The sequence below is a fragment of the Pristiophorus japonicus genome, chromosome 12 (genome assembly GCF_044704955.1).
Source record: "Pristiophorus japonicus isolate sPriJap1 chromosome 12, sPriJap1.hap1, whole genome shotgun sequence".
In the NCBI taxonomy this organism is placed as follows: domain Eukaryota; kingdom Metazoa; phylum Chordata; class Chondrichthyes; family Pristiophoridae; genus Pristiophorus; species Pristiophorus japonicus.
This window is the reverse complement of record NC_091988.1, coordinates 51,235,442-51,251,645: the sequence shown is the minus strand read 5'-3', so window position 1 is coordinate 51,251,645 and position 16,204 is coordinate 51,235,442. Positions and strand designations below refer to the sequence as shown.

The 16,204-nt window shown below is 44.2% G+C and overlaps 1 protein-coding gene across 1 annotated transcript in view; it reads left to right on the top strand.

Moving 5' to 3' along the window:
• The first annotated feature begins 995 nt into the window (after positions 1 to 995).
• LOC139276762 (inter-alpha-trypsin inhibitor heavy chain H3-like) overlaps positions 996 to 16,204 on the top strand; it is a 202,633-nt gene continuing 187,424 nt past the window's right edge. Inside the window, exons 1-5 of the mRNA XM_070894771.1 lie at positions 996 to 1,085; positions 1,179 to 1,235; positions 1,886 to 1,915; positions 2,257 to 2,423; positions 8,497 to 8,601. Of these exons, the coding sequence (XP_070750872.1) occupies positions 996 to 1,085; positions 1,179 to 1,235; positions 1,886 to 1,915; positions 2,257 to 2,423; positions 8,497 to 8,601 (449 nt within the window). The remainder of the gene's footprint in view (positions 1,086 to 1,178; positions 1,236 to 1,885; positions 1,916 to 2,256; positions 2,424 to 8,496; positions 8,602 to 16,204) is intronic.

Here is a 16,204-nt window from a genome sequence, read left to right as displayed (position 1 = left end):
AATGTAAGTCTTTCTTTCTTATTGCCTTTATACACATGTTAGCTCCAGATATTGTGTGATAACTTCAAATCGATGGGGGGTAATAGTTAAAATTGACTTACCCGCCAATATCCTGCCATCTTCCATTTTAAACGATTTTCTGAGTAGATGGCAAAGGCTGAAGTTGATGGGGGTCCTTCTTTAAATAAGCACAGTTTGGCCACCTGCCCGTGCCTGTTGGAAACTCCAGCTCCTGCCCCTCTTCCCCCGACTCCCTAATTCAGTGGGTCAATCCGTACTTTGACACACATTAGGGTTCCAGGCTGCTGGCCATGGCCTGGCCTGGGTGAGCCTATCGATGGGGCCCACATATGTCCTTGTGGAGGCCGGTACACCTCAGCTCAGTCGGCCACCATAACTACACCGGGGCCCCATCCATGGCCCTGTGAATTTACGGGCCACCGTGATTAAAATAATTAATTCATTTATATTTCAGTGTGGAGCTCTTGGCTTTTGGAATCTCTGCCTCTTGCTCCCCCTCTGACCGGGATTTGCCTTCGAAAGGGTGGACAGAAGTTCTGCCCCCTACAAGGCAGAGGAAAATCTCAAACTGCGGAGACTTGGCACAATCATTGTTTAGGGAGTTTCTCCCAATCTCCCGACAGAGCTTGATCAGAATATCCACCAAACATCCTGGTCATCAAATTCATTGCATACCGCGAGCGAACCCCGTGAATTTACGGGCCACTGTGACTAAAATAATTAATTCATTTATATTTCAGTGTGGAGCTCCATATACAGACCACTCTTTGGACTTGACTCCACAGATTGCACAATTTGCCGAAAAACATCTTTGTTTGCTTTAAACATGTTGATTTATTTACATTGCATTCTCTGTTGGGTCAACACTTTCTGGCAATTGCAGGAGTCGGGTCAATGCCACTGTTGCTTATTAACAGAGATCAGAATAAAGCCGAGTTTCTTGTGACCTGTTTGACAGCACAGCATTGTCCAAGATGAAGAGAATGCTATCCTATCTTTTACTAATTTCTATTCCAGCGTTAATATCCTCTGATTTCATCATAACGGAATCAGAGCATCAGAAGGTAATGTACGATTGATACTACCAAATATTTATTATAACTTTGTTAATTGACTGAATTACTGTTTCAACTTTTAAAATTTTTTAATTCGAGCAGATTGATAATGCGAACCGATGGTCAAATCTTCTGAACCTGGGCCAACGAACAATGAAGGTATTCAACAGTTAATCCAATGCGTACATGTAAAATTACTGTGCTTTATTTAATCACTGCAAAATGTTATTGCAAGTAAAATATAAAAGGATTAACTGTCGATTATATGTTTCATGTCTGAGCTTTTTACAATTCCAATCATACCATGCGTTGTCCTCACCAGTTGTAATTTACAAGTCTCACACACTAGAACTGTAACTATTTTCTAACCATGTATCCACTAATGCAAAGAAGAATGACACAAAGCAACAATCCAGGTAACTTTTCCAAATGAAATCCCGAGCCAGAGTAAACCAGGGGCAATTTTATTAACCTTTATTGAACACTCAGGTTAGGTTATAGTCTGTTAATCACTGTCCAGCATCTAATTTGCTTTAATGGTGTGTACTGCCTCAATTCGGTGGGAGTTTTATTTTGCTTTGCGTCGACTCTTGGTTGGCAGTAGCTGTCAATGTGGCCACAAAAGGATCAATTATTATGGTTCATTTACTGCAAGTTTAGCAATATGTAATTTTATCAACTACATTAAATAATACAGTATCACCGTGCTTATTTTGTACATAAATCTCAGTTACTATGGACAGTACTTCAACTACAATGAATGCATTTTGTAACATTGATGTGTTGGTCTTTCTACTGGTTGGCAACAGAAAAGAAGCACAGAGGAGCATGGCACAAAAGTAGGTTTGATATCTCCTTTAATATTTATTTCAGTAACAATTTCTCTCGTGTAATATGCTGGGTGATTTTTATTAGTTCTGTTAAATTCTCTTCTTTCTCTGAACAATAGTTTGATTTTGTTTAATGATTTATTGGGGAAGTGATTTTGTAAAATCTACTTCAGAAGATGCTATTCGTACACTGTGACCATTTATAGTAAAAATATTAAACCCGCTTTATCGCTAATGTTCCAGTAGGACAACACACAGCACTAATTTAAATTAAGTCTGATCTTTCCAGTTATTTTACTTTCTTGATTCAGTCACATCAAATTGAAATATTACCCCTTAATTCCCTTCAGCCTGTGAGGGAGCTTGAAATCTACAGTATGAAGATTGATTGCAAAGTTACATCTCGATTTGCTCACAATGTGGTAATCAGCCGAGTGGTAAATCGAGCAAATGAGTCGAGAGAAGCCGACTTCGACGTGGAACTACCCAAAACAGCCTTCATCACCAACTTCAGCATGTGTGTATCAGCTCGGTTTATTCAGTCAAATTAACTAATAAGCATGAAAGAGTTCTTTTATATTTATTGTGTGAACATTTTATATGTAGTGTTTGAATGTTTTAAAATGCCAACTTAAAATTTTTATTTTGTTTCATTGGGGCCTTGTAGCCCAGGGGCCAATGAATTTGTGCAGATGCCAATTTCGCCCTGAGGTTACCTGCAGGCACAGATGTTGTGGCTTTGAAATCTGGCTGTGTATATAAAGTAATAACATAGATTCAAAATAGTGATTAAAAAAAAACATTTGTGGCAATATGCTGAAACGTCTGGCAACAAGTGCAATGTTGGGTAATACTGCCAAATCAGTGTGTGGCATATTGCATATTTTCTTTTACTTTTTTATTAAACGAATGTTAATCATTGTTTATATTAATCATCGCAGAGATCAATAAGAATTATTTACTCTATGAATAATATGAAAGTTTTTTACCCAGAGGGTGGTGGTGGTCTGGAACTCACTGCCTGAAGGGGTGGTAGAGGCAGAAACCCTCACCACATTTAAAGAGTACTTGGATGTGCACTTGAAGTGCTGTAACCTACAGGGCGACAGACCAAGAGCTGGAAAGTGGGATTAGGCCGGATAGCTCTTTGTCGGCCAGAGCGGACACAATGGGCCGAAATGGCCTCCTTCCGTGCTGTAAATTTTTATGATTCTATGACTCAAAGCAATGGGTTGCACAGCAAAACAGAGGCAGTCAACCTCTGTGTCACTGTGCAGTCTTACTATACCTTGTATACAGTTTACAGTGCTATAAACTGATAATGGGAAAAACAATTTAAAGCTCTAGATCCTACAGCAGTATAACCAGTAGAGCCTTGCAGCCCAGCACAACTATAATTAGCAATATTCAAGGCCTTTGCTGCTATTTTAATATTCTAAGTCCAAATGCCTGATGAAATGAAAAAAAATTCACATAATGTAAGGATATAAAATATAGAATGAGAAGAGATCATTTGGCCCACCAAGTCCATTCCTTCCCACTGACCATGTCCAATTTGTACTCTCACAGACTCTACCCAACCTATTTCGGGATTAATTTTTACCCTACCCACCTGGCAGAAACCGGGTGGATGGGCAGTTAAAACTGAGCAGGTTCATTGCTGCTCAGATGTTGCCCCTTTCTCGCCCCCCCCCCCCCCCGCGATCTTAACTTGCAAGCTTCTTAAAGCAGCTGAGGCACCTGCCTAAAGCAGGCAGAAGCCTCATGAATTGATGCAAATTGGGAAAGTATTACGTCAATAGACCCCGATTGCATTTTAAATGAAGCCTGTGCGGGGAAACCACCATGGCTGGCCCAGCAGGTTGGCAGCTGTTGGGAAAGATGGAAAAGGCACAATAGATAAGTCAGAAACTTTCCTTTATGGATCCAGCACAAACAGGAGTGCTCCTCCCAATCCCACAAGTAAAGCTGCGACCCCCTCCCCCCACCACAGACTCCACCCCCCCAACCTCCCAATCCTTCTAGTGAGCCCCTCCCAAAACCTCCTCCCCACCACTTAGAAGCTAATGGATGGCCATGGGCCGCCCGATCTTTGGCAGCCAGCAGCCACTCTCTGCTCTCTTCTGAGCAAGAAGGGGACTGGAGACATGCAAATGAGGCCCAGTGGCTAACATCACTGAAGGATTGCTGCTCGTGCTGGCAGGTGGGAAATTACCCTGCCAGAAACCCACCCACCACCACTCCCCCAAATTAGTCTTCCAAGTGAGGGAAACCTTCAAATTTTATTTTTTTTTTGAAATTCGTAGCCAATCGTTCCAATTCTTTGTCAAATCACAAACGCCAGAGGTCACCTTGCACACGCCAAGGATCACTCTGCGCCAATGCTCTTAGCCAAAAGGCCTAGAGCCACTGCACCGTTCCTGGAAGTACTGCAATACCAGGTTCGTGCCATGGAGGTGGATGGGTCAGGTCCCCCACACACCTCCGTGGAGGTGGATGGGTCAAGCCACCCCACCCTATACCCAGAGCACACTGGAGCAAATCACTTGCTCAATATCTCTGGAGATTCAGACTGTGTTTGAACTTGTGTCAACCATGGCTCAGTGGGTAGAACTCTCGCCTCTGAGTCAGAAGGTTGTGGTGAAGTTCCACTCCAGTGACTTGAGCACAAAAATCTAGGCTGACGCTCTAGTGCAGTGCTGAGGGAGTGCTGCACTATCGGAGGTGCCATCTTTCGAATGAGACGTTAAACCGAGTCCCGTCTGCCCTCTCAAGTGGACATAAAAGATCCCATGGATCTTTCTTTTCTCTCTTTCTCCCTTTCTTTGTGCATTTGGAAAAAAGAATCAGGTGTTTATTGCATTACGCAAATTGACTGAGCACAGTACAGGTTGGCTAATCTGTTTACTACATTGGACAGAAACCAATTCAAGGAAATATATAAAAAGCCCGAGTTCTCTGAAAGCAGTGTGCATGTAGCATTCAGTTCCAATTCAAAAATATACTGTACCATTTATATGTAATTACAAAAAAAGGTATATATTGGAGATAATAAATAGCTTGGGTGAACTGCAGCAACCATCAAACTCCCCTTCATTACATCGTAAGTCCTTTTAGGTTTCTAATGAATTCCGTTTATTTTAACAATCCATGTCTCTAATAATTTTCATTCATTGTATCTTTCACTAATGTATTTCACCAGTAAGCTGTAGCTTTCCAAAAGGTTCTGAGATCTTCTCATCATCTGCTTGCATCATGCTCAGTTTTGCAACTTTTAGCCAGGGCCACTGGAAAATAACCAACATATTTTTATCATGCAAAAATCATCCCCATCCCAAAAAACCTGCAGCTCCCTGTGAACAATAATTCCTGATATCTCAGTAGCTTTGTCAATCAGTATTCCTGCCCTCAGTTTGTAGTGCCCATTGGTCCCCAGAGCAGCAGCCTCAACTTGGATTCAAGAATAGTAGATGCGGAGAGGATTTGCTGTGTGAGAGGGAGGGAACAGTGCCAGTGTGAACAGAGGAGTCAGGTGGTCGAGCACCAGCTTGAACTAAGGAATGGGGGCGGGGTTGGGAGAGTACTAGTGACATTAACCGAGGGAAGGGTGAAAAATGTGCCAGCACAAACTGAGGGGAGGAGAAAAGTGACAGTGTGAACTTGGACTGGAAGCTTGAAAAAGTTACCATTTTAGATTGAGCAGCAGAATACCAATATTGCCACAATATTGTCAATCTCTCTACAAGAAATTAGGAAACATTTCAGCAATCTTCTGCAATTTTCTAGTGACCGGCTTGTAATTATTACAAAATAATTTGTGGCGTTTTAGTAATTATTGGCTAGATTTTGACAAATTTGCTGGAATCCTTTGAGGATGTAACGAACAAGGTGGATAAAGGGGAACCAGTGGATGTGGTGTATTTGGACTTCCAGAAGGCATTTGACAAGGTGCCACACAAAAGGTTACTGCACAAGATAAAAGTTCACGGGGTTGGGGGTAATATGTTAGCATGGATAGAAGATTGGCTGACCATCAGAAAACAGAGAGTTGGGATAAATGGGTCATTCTCTGGTTGACAATCAGTAACGAGTGGGGTGCCACAAGGATCAGTGCTGGGACCCCAACTATTTACAATCTATATTAACGACTTGGAAGAGGGGACTGAGTGAAACGTAGCCAAGTTTGCTGATGATACAAAGATGGGAGGAAGGGTAATGTGTGAGGAGGACATAAAGAGGCTGCAGGAGGACATAGACAGGCTAAGTGAGTGGGCAAGAATTTGGCAGATGGAGTATAATGTTGGAAAGTGTGAGGTCATGCACTTTGGCAGAAAAAAATCAAAGAGCAAGTTATTATTTAAATGGAGAAAGATTGCAAAGTGCTGCAGTACAGCGGGACCTGGGGTACTTGTGCATAAAACACAAAAGGTACAGCAAGTGATCAGGAAGGCCAATGGAATCTTGGCCTTTATTGCAAAGGGGATAGAGTATAAAAGCAGGGAAGTCTTGTTACAGATGTACAGGGTATTGGTGAGGCCACACCTGGAATACTGCGTGCAGTTTTGGTTTCCATATTTATGAAAGGATATACTTGCTGTGGAGGTAGTTCAGAGAAGGTTCACTAGGTTGATCCCGGGGATGAGTGGGTTGTCTTATGAGGAAAGGTTGAGTAGGTTGGGCCTCTACTCATTGGAATTCAGAAGAATGAGAGGTGATTTTATAGAAACGTATAAGATTATGAGGGGGCTTGACAAGGTGGATGCAGAGAGGATGTTTCCACTGGGGGGGAGAGACTAGAACTAGAGGGCATAATCTTAGAATAAGGGGCTGCCCATTTAGAACTGAGATGAGGAGAAATTTCTTCTTTCAGAGGGTTGTGAATCTGTGGAATTCGCTGCCTCAGGGAGCTGTGGAAGCTGGGACATTAAATAAATTTAAGGCAGAAAATAACAGTTTCTTAAACGATAAGGGGTTATGGGGAGCGGGCAGGGAAATGGAGCTGAGTCCATGATCAGATCAGCCATGATCTTATTGAATGGCGGAGTAGGCTCGAGGGCCTTATGGCCTACTGCTTCTATTTCTTATGTTCTTATATAAGAATTTACACTTAATTTGAATCTAGAAAAGAATAGCTGACCCTATTCAGTGCCGACTGGAGCATTTCTCGCTTCCTTTTATCTTTGAGTTTTTTTCTGGAGGTTTGCAACCGATGTGGACTCCTATTGCTGCACATTCCATACTTCTCAGATTGTCTCTTTCATGATTTTGAATTCTCCCTGCTACTTGTCTCCAAGGTCCCCTTCTTATCTCCTCTCTGACTTTTCTGTGTGCTTAAGACCATCTTTCTTCTTTCAATTCGTTGCATGTCTCCAAGACGTCTGCAACCCCTATACCCCTATCGTGACAACTCTCAAGGCTGGAATTTGGTAAAAAAAAAACATCACCACCGGATTACCACCGAAAAAAAAGTTAGGATTTTTTAATTAAGATCGGTGGAAAATTAATCAACACATTTTTTAAAATCCGCCCGGCGGGGAAAAATCTGTGTTCCACGTGGATTTTCGGTGGAAAACGTGATCCTGGTCAAAGTCAGTCATATTTGTGTAAAATTTAGACCGATGCTGCTAGGAGGGGAGAAATAACACAGAAAATATTTTTCAAAGAAACAATATCGAAAAAATCATAAAACATTCACAGGACCCTTCTGCACTGAATCACTGCAAAATAATTTTTAAAAAACTTTAACTTACCTTTTTTTTGTAGGGTTTCATACTGACCGCCGATCGAACTGCTGCTCCGGTTGATTTTTCGTGGGTGTTTTTTTTCTCCTCACCTACGGGTCATCGCTATCACTAAACTTGGGTGGAAGTAGTTTTTTCAGTGTTGCACGCCAGCAGTCCGCTCCCCAGTGGTATTTCGAAACCGCCAGTGGTAAACTTTCATCAAACTTGCAACGGGTGGTATTTCACCCAAAAATATGAATACCACCAAAAAAAATGAATTCCAGCCCTCAGTTTCTCCTCCTTACTCCCTGCTTCCAAGTTTCTCCTGTCCAGTTCATGACATTGTCTTCCTTGTCTCTCTGTCTCAGAGATGTCTTCAACTCTGTTGCCAAGACAACCCCCCACTCATTTTTCTGCATCCATGGCCCCATCCAGTGCCCACTCACTCTTTTCAAGATCATCCTCCTAGATGCATGAATATGTTAAAATATAGTAAGGTAATTAATAATTAGAAGTTTATTAAATTGGTGCGTATCTTCCTCCTTGTATAGTATGAATGGAATTAAGAAAAGCGGGTTAAATCTGTTAATTAGCATCAAGTAACTCAGATGAGGAGGTTAATATGAATTGAGTATCTAAATTAATGATTGTATCCGTAGTTTTAATTTGTAATGGGAATAAATCTTTATTCAACAGATATCCTACCAATGCCAAATGTAATTTTTCAAATCTTATTTGTGTTTTGTGCAAATATTTATTTTTTGAAAATAAAGAAAATGTAAGAAGAGACCAGTGGAAGGTGTACAAGAGAAGACGAATGAATCAGGTTCCGGTTATATAACATTCATGTGGTTTCTCCCTCTGTAGGACTCTAGATGGAGTGACATATGTGGGAGCTGTGAAAGAGAAAGAAGTTGCTCAGCGACAGTACCAACAGGCAGTTTCACGGGGACAGACTGCGGGGCTTGTGAAGTAAGAACATAGAATCATAGAATCATAGAATGGTTACAGCACAGAAGGAGGTTATTCGGCCTATCGAGCCCCTGCTGGCTCTCTGCAAGAGCACTTCAGCTAGTCTCACTCCCCCACCCTTTCCCTGCAGCCCTACAAATCTTTTTCCTTCAGATACTTATACAATTCCCTTTTGAAAACCATGATTGAATCTGCCTCCACCATTCTCTTGGGCAGTGCATTCCAGATCCTAACCATTTGCTGCGTAAAAATGTTTTCCTCGTGTCACCTTTTGATCTTCAGTTAATCACCTTAAATCTGTGTCCTCTGGTTCGCGACCCTTTCGCCAATGGGAACTATTTCTCTCTATCTATTCTGTCTAGACCCCTCATAATTTTGAACACCTCTATCAAATCTCCTCTGGACCTTCTCTGCTCTAAGGAGAACAACCCCAGCTTCTCCAGTCAATCCACATAACTGAAGTCCCTCATTCCAAAACTTTTCTTGTAAATCCTTTCTGTACCCTCTCTCTTCCTTCCTAAAGTGCCGTGGCCAGAATTGGACACAATACCCCAGTTGAGGTCGCACTAGTGTTTTGTAAAGGTTCATCATAATTTCCTTGCTTTTGTACACTGTGTCTCTATTTATGTTCATGCATCCCCTTTAGAATTGTGCGTTTTAGTTTATATTGCCTCTCCTCATTCTTTATACCAAAATGTATCAATTTGCACTTTTCTGCATTAAATGTCATCTGTCACATGTCCGCCCATTCCACCAGCCTGGCTATGTCCTCTTGAAGTCTATCCCTATACTCCTCACTGTTCATAATACTTCCAAGTTTTGTGTCAGCTGCAAATTTTGAAATTGTGCCCTGTACACCGAAATACAAATCATTAATATATATCAAGAAAAGTAGTAGTCCTAGTACCGATCCCTTGGGAACACCACTGTATACCTTCCTCCAATTTGAAAGACAACCGTTCACCACTATTCTCTGCTTCCTGTCACTTAGCCAATTTTGTATCCACGCTACCACTGTCCATTTTATTCCATGGGCTTCAACTTTGCTGGCAAGCCTTTTATATGGCACGTTGTGTCAACTTCTTCCTTCTTAGGCAGGATGGAGACCAGGCTCTGCTGCATGGGCCTAGCACACACACACACACACACACACACACATATTCCCACTAACCCCCTCCCTCAGGTCCTCACACCATGATTTTCAGGGATCGCAGTGTGGGTGAAAAGTGGTGAGTGTGTCAGCTAGTGGCTCATTTAATAGCACTCTCGCCTCTGAGTCCGAAGGTTGTGGCTTCAAGTCCCACTCCAGAGATTTGAACACACAAATCTAGGCTGACATTCCTGTGCAGTACTGAGGAAGTGCTGCACTGTCGAAGGTGCCATCTTTCAGATGAGACGTTAAACCAAGGCCCCATCTGCGCTCTCAGGTGGACATAAAAGATCCCATGGCACTATTTCAAAGATTAGGGGAGTTATTTCCAGTGTCCTGGCCAATATGTATCCCTCAATCAATATAACAGAAACAGATTAGCTGGTCATTTTTACGTTGCTGTTTGTGGGAGCTTGCTGAGCGCAAATTAGCTGCCACATTTCCTACATTACAACAGTGACTACAAAAAAATAGTACTTAATTGACTGTAAAGCACTTTGGGACGTCCGGCAGTCATAAAAGGCGCTATATAAATGCAAGTCTTTTCGTTATCAAACGCCATTTGGAAGTCCATGTCCACCACATTATCCACATTGTTCTCATCAACCCTCTCTGTTACCTCATCAAAAAAGTCAATCAAGTTAGTTAAACGCGATTTGTCTTTCACAAATCCATGCTGACTTTCCTTAATTAATCCACACTTGTCCAAGTGACTGTTAATTTTGTCCTGGATTATCGTTTCTAAAACTTCCCTACTACTGAGGTTAAATTGATGGGCATATAGTTGCTGGTTTTATCCTTACACCATTTTTTGAACAAGGGTGTAGCATTTGCAATTCTCCAGTCCTCTGGCATCACCCCCATATCTAAGGAGGATTGGAAGAACATGGCCAGTACCTCTGCAATTTCCACCTTTACTTCCCTCAGCATCCCATCCGGTCCTGGTGACTTATTTACTTTAAGTACAACTAACCTCTCTAGTACCTTCTCTATCAATTTTGATCCCATCCAGTATCCCAACTGCCTCCTCTTTCACTATGACTTTAGCAGCATCTTCTTTCTTGGTGAAGACAGATGCGAAGTATTCATTTAGCACCTCAGCCATGCCCTCTGCCTCCATGAGTCGGTCTCCTTTTTGGTCCCTAATCGGTCCCACTGCTCCTCTTACTACGCGTTTACTATTTATATGCCTGTAGAAAATCTTCGGATTCGCTTTTACGTTAGCTGGCAATCTATTCTCATACTCTCTCTTTGCCCCTCTTATTTTCTTTTTCACTTTTCCTCTTTCACTTTCTATATTCAGCCTGGTTCTCACTTGTACTCTCAACCTGACATCTGTCATACGCTCCCTTTTTCTTCTTCATCTTGTTCTCGATCACTTTCGTCATTCGGGGCGCTCTGAATTTGCCCTACCTTTCCCCCTTGTGGGAAATCCCACCCTTCTTCATTGAGGGAAGTGATTCTTTGGAATTCTCTACACCAGAGGGCTGTGGAGGCTCAGTCTTTGAGTATATTCAAGACAGAGATCGATAGATTTTTGGATATTAAGGGAATCGAGGGATATGGGGATAGTGCAGGAAAGTGGAATTGAGGTAGAAGATCAGCCATGATCTTATTGAATAGCGGAACAGGCTCGAGGGGCTGAATAGCCTACTCCTGCTCCTAATTCTTATATTTTTATGATCCCTCCCTGTACAGCTGAGCCACCTGTGGTGCCATGGATTTGGTTCTGGCTGTACTCCCCAGAGGAACCATTGCCCTCACCTGAATACTGGTTAGAGAGTGAGATGCATTCAGGTGACTACTGCACTACCTGCCTGGTCTTCCTTCTCTGACTGGTGGTCACCAATTCCCTCTCTGCCTGTACACTCACCCTTATGATGTGGGGTGACCACATCTTGAAACGTGCTGTCCACGTAGCTCTGAGCCTCACGGATCAGTGATGCCAGCTGCTGCTCAAGCTCTGAAACCCGGACTTGAGAGACCGTTAAGAGGGTTTTTAAAAGCAGCTTTTGATATTAACTTCAGGAACACGAGATTCACGCCTGCGAAGGGAAGGCAGAAGCTCAGTGGGCCTTGTGCGAGTGCATTAATTGAGAGCTGGGAAAAACACACACATACTCCCACATTACACCTGCTTACTTGGCTAATGGAAAGGCTCTTGCTGACTCCATCTTGTGCAGAAATATAGCTGTCAGCAGTTTGTAGGCCATTTTTGCAACCTCGGAAACCACTCACGACATTACTATACACTATCATAAGATTGAGGGATTGGACCTCTGATCTCCACTTTACCTACCATCTACTACTGTTATGTATGTAACTATGTAATACTTGCCACCAGAGGGCACGACTGTTGGAGTCCTAATGGTCACCTGCACACATGTGCAGGGCTAGTATAAAAGGTTGGCTGCCATGTTGTTTAGGCTCTCTGGAGCAGTAATAAAGAAGACTAAGGTCACAGTACTCAGACTCGTGGAGTTCTTCTATACATAACAATTGGCAACGAGTAACAAATTACGAACCTTCATGCAACCATGGTTGCCATTAGAATATTAGAGAGATTTGTAGAGGATGATTGGGAAGCCTTTGTCGAGCGTCTCGACCAGTACTTCGTGGAAAACGAGCTGGAAGGAGTCACTAACACGGTCAAGCATAGGGCGGTTCTCGTCACTGTCTGTGGGCCTAAAATATACGGCCTCATCAAGAATCTGCTCGCACCGACAAAACCAACGGGGAAGGAATATACAGAGTTGTGCACGCTGGTTCAGGACCACCTCAAGCTGAAGGAGAGTATCCTCATGGCCAGGTATCGTTTTTACACGCACCATCGCTCCGGGGGCCAGGACGTGGCAGATTATGTCGGCGATCTGAGACGCCTCACGGGACCTTACGACTTTGGAGCTGCATTGGGGGAAATGCTATGGGACCTTTTCATGCTTGGCATCAGCCACGAGGACATTCTTTGAAAGCTGCTGGCTGCCGAAACCCTAGACCTGAGCAGGGCCATTGTGATTGCCCAGGCATGCATGGCCACGGACGATAACACCAAACAGATATCTTCTCAAGCTTACCAGCAAGTACTGTGCATAAAATGACGTCGCTAGCAGGCCGAACTGCATATGGCAAGGCCTATACGTCTGTGGCTGCAAGACCTGTGATGACTCAGAGTCTGCCATCGGCGGTGAATGTGAATCCATTAGCACTGTGTCGGCGCTGCAAGGGTAATCATCAGGCCCATCAATGTCGATTCAAGCACTACGTGTGCAAAGGCTGAGCAACAATGGGGCACCTCCAGCGAATGTGCAAACGTGTTGCGACAAATCACGTGGCAGACGATGACCGATCCAGTGCGGATCACGCAGCACAGGCAACTCAACCCGAGGAAGAAGTGTATGAGGTACATAGCTTCACCACCAAGAGCTCTGCTGAAAGTCAAATTAAATGGAGTTCCAGTATCTATGGAGTTGGACACAGGTGCGAGTCAGTCAATAATGAGCCAGAAGGCTTTCGAGAAACTGTGGGGCAATAAGGCACAAAGGTCCAAACTGAGCCCGATTAATACAAAGCTGCGTACCTACACCAAAGAGCTCATACCTTCACTGCTGCACTTCCAATGACTGGTATCGTATGATGGAGCTGTGCATGACCTATCATTGTGGATTGTTCCAGGCAATGGGCCAATGCTGTTCGGCAGAAGCTGGCTAGAAAAGATTAGATGGAATTAGAACCGACATCAAAGCACTATCTTCATTAGATGACGCCTCGTGTGCTCAAGTGCTGAGCAAGTTTCCCTTGCTATTCAAACCAGGCATCGGCAACTTCACAGGCGCCAGGATACAGATCCATCTAGGCCCTAATGCACGGCCCGTCCATCACAAGGCTTGGGCGGTTCCGTACATGATGAGGGAGAAAGTCGAGATCGAACTGGACAGACTCCAATGCGAAGGAATCATATCGCCAGTTGAGTTCAACAAGTGGGCGAGTCCAATTGTACCGATGTTGAAAAGCGATGGCACGGTCAGATTCTGCGGAGACTACAAGGTAGCAATTAACCGAGTCTCACTACAGGACCAGTACCCGCTGCCCAAGGCGGATGACCTGTTCGCAACGTTAGCGGGGGGAAGTCGTTCGCCAAGTTGGACCTAACCTCCGCCTACATGACACAGGAGCTGGCTGAATCTTTGAAAAGACTGATGTGCATCAACACACACAAAGGGCTGTTTATATACCACAGGTGCCCTTTTGGGATTTGCTCGGTTGCAGCCATTTTCAGAAGAAACATGGAGAGTTTGCTGAAATCTGTTCCACGAACCATTGTGTTTCAAGACGACATCCTAATCACCGGTCGTGATACCATCGAACACCTACACAACCTGGAAGAGGTTCTAAGTCACTTAGACAGAGTGGGACTCAGGCTGAAACACTCCGTGTGTGTTCCTGGTGCCAGAAGGAGAAAGATTGCAGCAGACAGCATCAGGCCCACAGACTCAAAGACAGAGGCCATCAAGAATGCACCCAGACCACAGAATGTGACAGAGCTGCGTTCGTTCCTGGGACTCCTCAACTATTTCGGTAACTTTCTATCCGGGTTGAGCATGTTGTTGGAGCCTTTGCACATGTTGCTACGTAAGGGTGACGACTGGGGTTCGGGCAAATCTCAAGACACAGCCTTTGAGAAGGCCAGGAACCTGCTATGTTCAAATAAGTTACTTGTACACTATGATCCATGTAAACGTTTAGCCAATGTATCGGGCAACCTCCAACCGGTTGCATATGTGTCTAGAAGTCTGTCTAAGACTGAGAGAGCCTATAGTATGCTCGAGAAAGAGGTGTTAGCATGTGTATATGGGGTTAAGAAAATGCACCAATACCTATTTGGACTTCAGTTTGAGCTTGAAACTGACCACAAACCGCTCATTTCGCTGTTGTCAGAGAGCAAAGGTATAAACACCAATGCTTCGTCCCGCATCCAAAGATGGGCACTAACATTATCCGCTCATGACTGTTATTCTCCACAGACCATGCACTGAAAACTATGCCGATGCTCTCAGCTGGCTACCATTACCCACCACTGGGGTTGAAATGGCGCAGCCCGCAGACTTGCTACTGGTCATTGATGCCTTTGAGAGCGAGGGGTCACCCGTCACAGCTCGCCAGATCAGGACCTGGATCAGCCAGGATCCTGTGCTATCATTAGTAAAGAGTTGCGTCCTAAATGGGAACTGGTCAGCCGTTCCCAGGGAAATGCAAGATGAAATTAAGCCAAGATAAAATGTTCATTCAGTCGGATTGTCTCTTATGGGGCAATCGAGTGGTTTTGCCAAAAAAAGGCTGGGAAATGTTTATACGTGACCTACACAGTACCCACCCAGGCATTGTCATGATGAAAGCAATTGCCAGGTCGCATGTTTGGTGGCTCGGCATTGACTCGGACTTGGAGTCATGCGTGGATCAGTGCAACACTTGCTCGCAACTGAGCAATGCATTAAGGGAGGCTCCACTGAGTCTGTGGTCATGGCCCTCCAAACCGTGGTCCAGGATCTACGTAGATTTTGCCGGCCCCTTTCTAGGAAAGATGTTTTTAGTAGTAGTGTACGCTTAATCCAAATGGATTGAATTTTTTTTTATTTGCGTAATCATGTCATCCAGCATGTCCACAGCCACCATTGAAAGCCTCTGGGCCATGTTCACCACCCATGGCTTGCCCGACGTCCTTGTCAGCGACAATGAACCGTGTTTCACCAGCTCGGAATTCAACGAGTTTATGACCCGCAATGGCATTAAGCATGTCAGGTCTGCTCCGTTTAAGCCCGCGTCCAATGGTCAAGCGGAACAGGCAGTCCAAACAATCAAGCAGAGCATGAAACGCATGACAGACGCGCTTGTCTCACATTTTGCTCAATTACCGGACGCGACCCCACTCGCTCTCCGGGGTTCCTCCAGCAGAATTGTTAATGAAGAGAGCCCTCAAAACCAGGCTCTCCCTAGTCCACCCGGCTCTTAATGATCACATGGAAACCCGGCGACACCAGCAGAACATGCACCATGATCGTGCGGCTGTTTCACGTGACATTGATGTTAACGACCCTGTGTTTGTCCTGAATTACGGTCATGGTCCCAAGTGGGTTGCTGGCACTGTTTTGGCCAAGAAAGAGAATCAAACTGTTAAATGGCCAAACGTGCAGAAAGCATTTAGATCAGACCAAATTGCAATTTACTGACAACCAGGAACGACTTGAAGAGGATATCACCATCGACGATCCACCAACACACATCCAACCAGCAATCGACCTCGCTGTCAATCACGAGGATGAAACCACCATTCCTGACAGTCCGGTCAGACCAGCCTCGGGGCAGTGCAGCAATGGTCCGACCAACTCACACACGCCAGGGTTTGAACTTAGACGATCAACCAGGGAGCGAAGGGCTCCGGATTGCCTCAACTTGTAA